This window comes from Haplochromis burtoni, unplaced genomic scaffold (assembly GCF_018398535.1).
Source record: "Haplochromis burtoni strain Fernald_Lab_line unplaced genomic scaffold, NCSU_Asbu1 Contig_69, whole genome shotgun sequence".
NCBI lineage: Eukaryota > Metazoa > Chordata > Actinopteri > Cichliformes > Cichlidae > Haplochromis > Haplochromis burtoni.
In genome coordinates, this window is record NW_024582430.1 from 1023101 (window position 1) to 1033306 (window position 10206).

Here is a 10206-nt window from a genome sequence, read left to right on the forward strand (position 1 = left end):
TGTAAGCAGATCACTCCAACATCTTCCATCTCCTCTCACTTTAAAGCAGCTTTTTGCCTCTGTAATCCCGTGTGATTTACAGTCACCCCGTGAGCGTGTCTGTGCTGAATAATGCCACCGAACGACGGGCAGACCTCGGCCCGTTTGGCGTGGTGGTGGCCGGAGCCTGGTACGGGGAGTGTGCAGAGCACGGTGAGGTAATAGCTCCCCTCTTGGCCTTTCTTACTGTCAACTAAAGTGAGGAAAGGCAGGCCGACACTTGGATGACACACATGGCATGTATGCAAACACACACTGCTTGCTGTGTTGGGGCAGGTTCTGCGTGATAGGTAGTCGAGATGAGAGATAAGACAGCACATTTGGAAACAACGCTAACCAAGGACGAGCTCCAAGTGCATCTAAAGAGGGATATCAGTGCTGGTTCATCCGTGCAGTGATCCAGTTGTGCCGTCTCTCTGCTGCAATGGGACTAAACGGCGTTCACTGCGTGTTCCTCTAAGCACCAAAATACCTTCAGCAGTAATGTCTTTGTTTAGAAATCATGACCCGTATACTCTCTGCTGTCTACACCCACCAAAGCAAGGAAGTGTGCAGCTAAAATTACTGCAGTTTTATGTAGAAGGCATCCTTCAGCGTCTGCGCCATCGTGCTTTCTTAAAACTATCGTGCACGCATTTACTCCTCAGTGTGCAGCGCGGGGGTATTTCTGCCCAAATCTTTAATCCGACTGAGTCGTTTTCACTGCTTAAACCAGGAAATAAAAGAAACACAGATTTCAAAAGTTCCCTTTGACTTCTTTTGGTGCTGCTGAGTTTGTCGCCCTTCACGGGGGGACCGTTATCACCTAGCGTCTGATAGCACCACAGCTGTGACTCTGAGCCTCTCGCCGTGGAGCAATGCACGTTTCCTTCTCCACAGCGATGCGATTGCAGGATGTAATTCCAACATGGAGCTGCCCTCAATAAGTTTGGTAGACTTTAAGTCGTCAGGTCATCATTTCTGGACTTTGCTGTGTTTATGATGTTTGGTTTTTTGGCCGTTGCACGCCACGTGGCCGTTCACTTTCACCACATTCAAAGAGAAGGCAGACATCTTTACAGCGGATGGTGTAACGATGCTACGGGCCATAGGGAAGCTTTTTATGTAATGGCACAGTCATGGAAACAACAGTCCGAAAACATGTTGTAGGTTACCAGATCCTTCTCTTTGAAGTCAGCGGGTTTGCATTCATGTCCTGAGTTCATGTGAGATTTAGACTTTTTCCAGTTCGGCTTCATGTACGTCAGTAAATCCCCCGCTGGTGAATATGAAGCTTGTTGGGCTTATTGGCTCTATTCTTCACGCAAAATTATAAAAGTGGCTCCAGTTTGTGGGGATTTTGTTGAAAAATATAAATATCACAAACTTTTCTTTCCTTTTGTGCAAAAATGCAAAATCAGCTCATGATTAGCCTGCAGAAACAACCAAAATGTGCACAGCTTTCAGGGTAAATGTTCATTTCATATTTGATTTACTTGCTCCGCTCATATTTTCCTTTCTTTTGACTCAAATTAATATTTATAAAGTGATCATCAGCCACCCTGCTCCCTGAGCCTGGTTCTGCTGGACGTTTCTTCTTGTTGAAAGGGAGTTTTTCCTCACCACTGTCGCCAGGTGCCTTGTAATATGAAGCACTTTGGCTGCTGCAGTGATTTAAATTGAGCTGAACTCTCCTGCTGTTCCTGTAAATCAAAGACTGCCCTGTTTCAGACGCTGTTTACACAAAAACAGGATGTTTGGACGCCTTCCCGGGGTCAGAGCAGCTGTGATTTTCTCTTTCAAAATCAAATCATTTGTCAGCCCCTCAGATTAATTATCTAATGTTCAGCCGGAGCTGCATTTCCCTCTTTGATGGGAGGCAAAACACTCAAAAGAAAGCGACTCCTGGAATCCCTCCTGGTGCCTCGTGTCGCGTTAAACAAAGGCCGGTGAGTGTGTGATCGGGTTTTTTGCAGGGTTTTTCTTGGCTCCAGCATGTAAAGAAAATGTAAAGGAGGGTGTAATGCTCTCCCAAAGCTGCTCATCTGCTGGAGCGCTCAGCCCCGTCCGCTCTCCCCTGCAGGAAGGCTAATGACAGACGTGTAAGTAGGCAGCGTGACCTGTTCTGCTGCACATGGAGTTTATTTGCTGCAGCTTCCACCTTCTGCCCCCGCGGCACAAATACGTCTGCGGCGCTCCGGCCCAGGGAGCAGCAGCGATCTGACAAGCGGCGCAGACCTAATCCAGGCCAGGTCTGCGGCTGTGTTTGCTATGCATCCCCTAGGTCTGGAATAAATACAAGGCCGGTAAGCAGATCTGCCTGCCTGGACGACCGCAGGGGGAGCGCAGGGCTTTCCAGCCTTACGATACATGCCTTGACGGGATGTCTCTTATCCATATATGTAACCTCATAACACTCTGCGCTTTTCACAAATAAGAACGGCTTTGATCTCCTGTGGAAAGTAATGCAGTTTTAATGTCCAACTTCAAGGGCCATTAGTTGCATTTTTATCAGTTAGCGAGGCCGCTTGGCGAATTTCTGAATGTCGAGTGGAGCGGGTGTTGCTCGCCTAGAGGTTAGGGGAGCAGGTTTGTGATTGGACGGATGTCAGGTTGAGCTCCTCGCTGGGAAGAATGTGGGTGGGGAAAGCGGATGAGTAAAACTCTTCCCTCCCTGCAGCGCTGCAGCTGAGCTACCTTTGAGCAAGGCAGTGAACTCCCACCCCTCTGCTGCTTCAGAGGGTCAGAAGAAGGAAAACGAGATTATTCGAGGAGAATGGCATCAAGAGCCGCTTCGCCGACGCTCTCTGCGCGAGTTCAATCTCAGAAAAAGGAAAAAGAGTCGAAGTGAGGTTTCATGCTTTCAGTTTCAAACCCGTCAGGTGGGGCCGCCCCCCTCCCCGCCCTCTGTCTCTGCACAGGTAGAGCAGACCAGGTGTGCCTGTTTAAACTTGCTGTGTAATTTGTGGATTAGCAGATGCCTCTAATGGCTAAAGTCAGCAGAGCGTTCCCTCTATGCAGAGAGGAGGAGGGGAAGAAAAGGAAAAAGGGCAGAAGCTGAAAAGTTACTCACACATCACTTGTCGAATTTCTCGCTGCTTCACTCTGTCAATGTTCCTGCAGTGTCAGCACTTTAAAAAAGCTCCTTTTCCACTGTGTGTTCATCGTTTCACACGGAGCTGAGCGGAGGGACGTCAGCCTTCACGCTGCAGTCACAGGACCTGGACTTGTGCAGCTTCTGGCTAGTTTGTGGGTCCAGGTGTGGCCCACGACACACCTGATGTTTGGCACTTATCAGGTGGACTCGGGTGCAAAAAAGACTGAAAATCACTCATCCCCACATTTCCACAGATACGGAGACACAAAAAAGGACATTTCATGAAATAATTCAGTAGCGGTTTAGTTTAAAACATCTGTATTTAATGGATATTGTCCTGCAGGTGATGAGGTTTGCATCAGCATCATCATGTCACGTGACAGCGATGCGTACCACCTGTGCCGTCAGGTCAAGTTTCTACTGACGAGTTTTATTGGTGCAGTTTTGCTTTTCCCCCCTCAGCCTCAGTTACCTGCACACATGAGACCAGGTGAGCATTTCACCTGTGACTGTCTGCCTCCGTTACCCCAGTTATTAATTAATAGTAATAATAAATCATCAGAGGTTCTTGGAGGTAGTTTTAAATTTAAATCAGATTATTTGAGCCATCAGCTGATGCTCACTGGGTCGATTAGACCTCAGAAAAAGGAAAAATGTAAGAAGTGTTAAATATATGTAAAAAGGTGATCTCACTGTTGTTTATTTAGTAATTCCTCTGAGAATCACTGGCTGATGTCACTGGCTCACAGTCTCATGTTCATGAGAATATTTGCTCCTAAATGTTCCTACAGTGGCTGCTGGACATGGTTTAAATCTGGAGTTTACATGTTAAACTTGAGGTTACACATGTGTGTCTGCATCATACTGCAAATGTTTAGATTTTATTATGTTTTAAGAGCTGTGCTGTTTCCACTTTACCTTTAGGAAACCTCACCTGACGTTTGGCCCATATAAGCCACATTCTTTCAGTCCCACCAACATTTTGGCCCCAAATTTTCAAACTGTGAATAATCGCTGTGTGACTCTCCTCCCGCCCGCCTTCACACCTTTAGACAAAGCTTAGGTAATGATATGTTTTTGTTATTCTTTTTGATTGCACAGCATCTCCTGAAAACAGAAAAGCGCTGGACTGTACCGCAGAGATCTGCCGCCCCCGGCCCGAGGTGCACGTCTTCCTCCCGGTAACGCAGATTCGGTTTTCGCCATGTGCGGCGTCCCCCCCGTCGTCCTGAGAAACGCTTGGCACAGACACTTACGCATTCCTGACGGCACAAGGCATAACTTGTTACGGAGGCCGTTCACAGAGCTGCATTAAGGTGAATCCAGACGCGCACAGTGGGCTGTGTGCAGCGAGAGGGGCAGCGTTGATTTAGAGCATTACTCAGACGGAGAGGGGAGAGAGGGGAGAAAGGGAGAGTCTCCCCTGACTGCATTAGGAGAGCCTCCAGCCTTTGTGATTCCTTTTGATCAAATCTCTGTGAAAGATGAGTGTCATGCCCTCTTCCAGCCAGCTGTGAGGGGACTGCCCTGTGACTCTGAGGGGGGAGGCGTGTGTGTGTCTGTGTGTGTGTGCGCACATGTGTGAAAGAAAGGCATGCGCACCTCTGTGCGTGCACGTGTGTGTGTGTGTGTGTGTGGGGGGGGGATTGGGAGGGAGCAGCTCCTGAGGTGAGAATGCCGAGTAGGAGGATCTCATTCCAACACACCGTCACACTCACACACCACACACACACTCACACACACTCACACACACACACACACTCACACACACACACACTCACACTGAACATCTTGAGTAGTTTAGAGCGAGTCCAGCATTAGAGGAGAGAAAGCAGAGGAGGCGTGTGTGTGTCTGTGTGTGTGCAGTGAGAGTAAAAGCACAGGGACTTCTTCTTCTTCTCTCTGTTTTTTGTTCGAGTGGTGGCGGCTGTGTGTGTGTGTGTGTGAGGCAGAGGAGCACATGTGTGTCTGCTGTTGAAGGAGACGCTGCTGGGTGTGATGGCTCTTTCGCGTTAGTACTTGTGCGGACAGGAGAGTTGGAGGCAGTTGTTTTGTGGGACTCGCAGGGAATGGCAAACTCGGCGGTATCCCTGGAAACATCCGACTAATGACAATGGCTGAGGTAAGAGCGCTTCGCCGCCGTCCTCTGTGTGCCGCGGCTCGTCTCGCACATCATCAGGACGCGATTAACAAAGACGGGCTGGATGGAGTTGTGCCGACTCTGGTGACGGGCGCGTTGGGTTGTTGAATGTAGACGTTCAGCGTGTCCTGATCCTGTTACTGATCGGGCAAAAACAGAAAGGTGGTCTCGAGCTGATATTTAGGGTTTCTGTTATCACACGGGCTCTGTGTGGATTTTTGCACTTTACTCCTTCAAAGTAAAGAATTCATGCCAGAAAAACTTTGTTTAAACTCCTTTAATAAGTTTAAAAATGTGAAAATGAGCAGCTGTGCAGGCGGAGAGTTTAAATTCACATAAAGAGGATTTTAAAGTTTTTGAAACTTTCTTTCGTGGCATGTGTGCATCTCTGACTCGCTCTCAAACACTTTGATGGAGACGTTATGTTTATTCACTCCGGTCACCGACAATCCAAAGAGTCGAGTTCTGCACTTCATGAAACATGATTCACTTCTTTATTTCGCCGTTTCTTCCTCTGAGATAATATTCTGCATTCGCCTTTTTCTCTTCTTTGAATTTATTCTAAGGTGCTTGATTTGTGAGGCGCTGAGAGGCCTGTTTGTGTGTCTGTGGGTTTGTTTGCAGAGTGGCGTGGCCTCTCGCTGCCTCTCGCTGCCTCTCGCTGCCGGCCGGGTCCTCGCGGCCGCAGCCTGTCGGAATGTAATTTAAGAGCCGCCTAATGTTTTGTTGCAGCCATCATGTAACAATTAGCTGAGCCGTCTGTGTGGCGGCGGCGGTGGCGGTGTCGGTAGCAGCTCTTCACGCCTGTGTGTGTGTGTGTGTGTGTGTGTGTGTGTAAACTGTTTAAACAGCGTGTGTTTATGCCCCGTTAGCGGTTTCACTTACACACTGGTGTGTGTGGAAAACAATAAGTGAGCGTGGAATAACTAACTGTTATCAGCTGAACTGTCTGACCTCATGTTTGAAATACGTTGACATAAATCAGCTGAGATCTGAGGACACAATCAGTCGTACACAGGATAATCAAGCAGCCTTTACGCCTCTCGAAGGTGTGAGGAGCAGATTTACAGCTGCGACCTTCTCGTTTTGTTTTACAGCAGAATAAAAAAGTGGAAGACAAATAAAAACTGTAAGAATGTAAATTCTTAGTAAATTACACTCATCGTGTCATTGTGTTTGCGTCCACACTTTGTTCCTCTAACAGGTTGCTTTTCTGAGGAGGCCATTACGCCGAGGCAGCGATTATTTGTGCGTGAGGCAGAAATGCGAGTCGATCGGCCCTCGGTGGCTTTTCCTCTCGTCCTCTCTTTACCTCCACCTTTGTTTCCCTCTGTAGCTCCGCTGCTTTCTGCGGGTGTCTGCTCTCCTCCAGCGCTGCAGGGCAACAGACAACGATTCACAGCGAGTGCCCCGGCCTGTTTTTATAGGGCTGCACTTTGCTTTGTGTGTCTTTATATATAAATGTGTGTGTGTGTGTTCCAGCCTCATCAGCTTCATTAGCTTCACGAGGGTCCATCCGTGAGAGGATGAGGGGCGGGTGGGGTATCTGTGTGTATCTGCTCCAGCCTTTTACCCCCTTCAGCGTCTCCTTGAGCTGCGATCCGCCCCTCGTGGCCCCCGTCCTGCCCCCCTAACACACACACACCGCCCCGTGCTCTGCGCTGCCACCAAAAGGCTTGTGAGGATTTGTCAGCCAGATGTGACAAGATTGTCAAGAGGCGGCGAGGAGAGAGGGAGATCTGATATTAATCAGAGCGTAGCTGGGAGCCAAACTCCCTCAGACTCGGTGTACTAACATGTTCCCCTCATTTACTCGCTCTGCGAGCCAAACACTCCCTACGAGTTCCTAACGGGGAGCCACGAGCTCCAGGAAGCCAACCAAACTTTGGCTCGCCTCCTTCTCCTTCATCTCTTTGTCTGCAAAGAGGCCGCTCTTCTCCTCCTCTCATGGATCTGCAGGTAAAGATCTTTTTTTTGTCTGCTCCAGTGTTCAAACATGCGCTGCATTCATGTGTGTGATTGATTGCTGGATGAGTTTGAAATAACGAGTGTTTCACGCTGTCTTTGGGCTGTATGGAGTCCTAATAGGCTCAAACGCAGCCTGTCACTACTTGCACTCGCCCGGGCTTTTCCCGGGTTTGTCTCCTCCTGCTCGGGACCGGCCGCCGTCTTCCACAAACACTCTGCTTTCATTTAAGGGAATTTTAAAAGCTGTGCTGATGTGCAGTCCACCCTGCGAGGAGGCTGGACGGTCGGACAGCTGAGGGTTTGTTTAAAGTTCACATTTTTGGTTGTTCTGGGTGATTTTGTTTTTTTAATTTCTTATTGTCAGCTGCTTCCTCGGAGCAGGGAGACGAAATCAGAAGCTCGTGTATCCTAACCTCACTGCAACTAACGCTTGTCATCAATAAAGACTCCTGGCTGTCTCACACACACACACACACACACACACACACACACACACACACACACACACACACACACACACACACACTGTGTCCGTGGTGAGGTCAGGTGAAGCTGCAGGTTTTGGTGCTGTGTTGGTTTCACTGGTGGGAGATAAGCCAGCGGTACCAGGAGCACGGTCCTCCCTCCGAATTCCTGACTGATACTGTGTGTGTTGGCTTCTATCAAATATTCATTGCTCTGTGTGTGTGTGTGTGATTTTTATTAAACATGCATGGATGCTGCTGGTTAATTTCAAAGTAAAACTTCACAGTTTTCTCAATGAACAGAGTCGCGTTGGTCTCAGTTTTTAGTGATCAAACTGCTGCGGTGTCATTTTTCTCCTTCATAACTTTAATGTCTGAGAGATAAAATTATATTTGAGCATTTCTGCAGTTTTGTGAGCGTTTTCTGTTTGAAGGAAAATGTCGTGTTTGGAGAGAAATTCTTACTTCGTCTGAAAATCCAAACTGGAAAATTTAATGATGTAAAACAGAAAAGTGAAAAAGAAATTCTCATGCCATCGATCTGTGGATCAGATTTTTTCTGCTCGGATAAACAACATCAGTCATTTTAATTTGAAATAAAAATCCAGTGACTGTGTTTCGTATTAAACGGCATTATTAATTTTATGAAGAGATCAGTTATAAACCAGACAACAGGTTTGAGGAGGATTTACTCGTGTTTTTACATTTTGTCTCTCATAATGAATAAGTGTCAGTAAATCGTGTTTTGGATGTTTGTTGGCGCTCGTGATAAATCCTAAAAATAAGAATAATAAATGGTCTTTCTTTGATTTGTTGTTTCCAGCGTGAAGAGGAGAAATACGTTCTGGCAGCTCTCGGTGGGCTCAGCGATGTTTTCGCCAAGAATTTATCAGTTTACACAAAAAAAGTAAAGCTGAGGGATATCTGTGCCGAATCACAGACGATTTCTTCATGCACACTTCCTGTTTTTATCCCCTCTGTGTAATTGTCGCGTTAACTGATTAATGGCTGACAGTAAAATGTGGTCCCTCGCACTTGGCCGTCAGTCTCTCCCTTTTCCTCGCGGCTCTTTGGCAGCAGTCAGAGTCGAGCGAGCTGCAGCTAATTGATTAGTTTTCCAGCGCATTAGTCCAATGTGTCCCCGTCCATCCCCGCACGGCCCACGTCCAAGCAGCTGTTCGCTCCCGCGAGTCTCCGAGGACGCGGACATATTTTAAAGAGTTTATTTTAAACGCCAGAGAGGACGATGTCATTTTCTTTCTCTTTGTGTGTGTGGCTGCAGCAGCGGACGCACACATCATGTTCCAGCTTCTTCTTTTCTCTCTGCGTCTGGCCTTGAAGCCGTGTTTGTGTTTTATTCCACGTCTTTTTAAGACGCGGTGGAGCGAGAAAGCAGATCCGATCACCAGGAAGCAGCTGCGTTTAAAGCTTTTAATAATTCTCATAAAAGTGTCAGTCTTTGTAACGGCGGCGCAATAACGTGCGCAGGTTAACCTGAAGCCAGTAAAATCCAGTGAACCCCGCTGCTGAGCGTGGAGAGATTTCACATCGTCAGAGTATGGATGCTGTTTTATGGCATACTTACCTCCACCTCCTCCTGCTCCTTCTTCTTCTTCTTCTCTCACTTTTGTCTTGTCCTGGCCTCACCTCCTCGGCCTCCACGGCCTCCTTCCCACACACGGCCTCAAACTAAATGCTGAAACAAACCGGAGAGACGGCGTCAGAATCAGAACGTGCACGCCACGAGGCTCCATCTGTTTTCACGTTAAAGATGGAAGCGCAAACATGTCATACGAATGTATACAGAGAGAACCAAGGCTGCATCGCTTCCTTTGATTCTGCATCATTCATGCACCTGTTTGTTTAATCAGCAGAGCTGAGGTGTCATCACACGACCTCGGGATACCTGAGATGTGGAGCAAAGCTCCGAGAGTGGAAGTGGATTTTTCTGTGAATGAGAGGAACTCGCATTAAAGTGTTCACGGTCGCTCACCCGGCACAGTGAAATGAATGCGTCCCCTCCTGACGACAGCGCGCTTTCGTTTTGTCGTTTATTCGATGCCCCGTGCTGTCACGGTGCTAATCGAAGACGTGTAACGTGGCGGAGGAGGCGGAGGCGGGGGGTGGGGGTTACACTGTTGTACGATATAAAGAAAGTGACACCGTGTTAACTTTAGCTTGAAGAAGTCTGACGGGGACGCATCATTTTGTGCAATTAGTCTTCTTGTCAGCGGCGTCATTGATGCGTGCGAGCAGCTGCCGCTTTGTTGTGACAACAGCAAAGAGAAAGGGATGGTTGCGGCGGCGGGGAGGGGGGCGGAGAGTTGGTGGGTTCTTCTCGGTCACTGAGAGCGGCGGTAGCAGTGGCCTGCCCCGCGCTGCCATATTTCCTCCTCCACCTCTCCTTCTTCTTCTCAGGAACTCATGAAGTGACTCGCTAATTAAGATAAACGACTGCAAGCACTGGAATGTGTGTGTGTGTGTGTGTGTGTGTGTGTGTGTGTGTGTGTGTGTGTGTG

The 10206-nt window shown here is 48.1% G+C and overlaps 1 protein-coding gene across 3 annotated transcripts in view; it reads left to right on the forward strand.

Annotated features, from left to right (window-relative positions):
* bnc1 (basonuclin 1) overlaps positions 1 to 10206 on the forward strand; it is a 32734-nt gene that overhangs the window by 10951 nt on the left and 11577 nt on the right. The window contains exons 1-2 of one of the 3 annotated variants that reach the window (XM_042221549.1): positions 4865 to 5237; positions 6738 to 7214. The exons of 1 other annotated variant lie outside the window; for it this stretch is intronic. In XM_042221549.1, the coding sequence (XP_042077483.1) occupies positions 7203 to 7214 (12 nt within the window). In that variant the 5' untranslated portion in view covers positions 4865 to 5237; positions 6738 to 7202. Of the gene's footprint in view, positions 1 to 4864; positions 5238 to 6737; positions 7215 to 10206 lie in introns of those variants that run through there. One more of the 3 variants, XM_005923995.3, reaches the window with a different exon arrangement.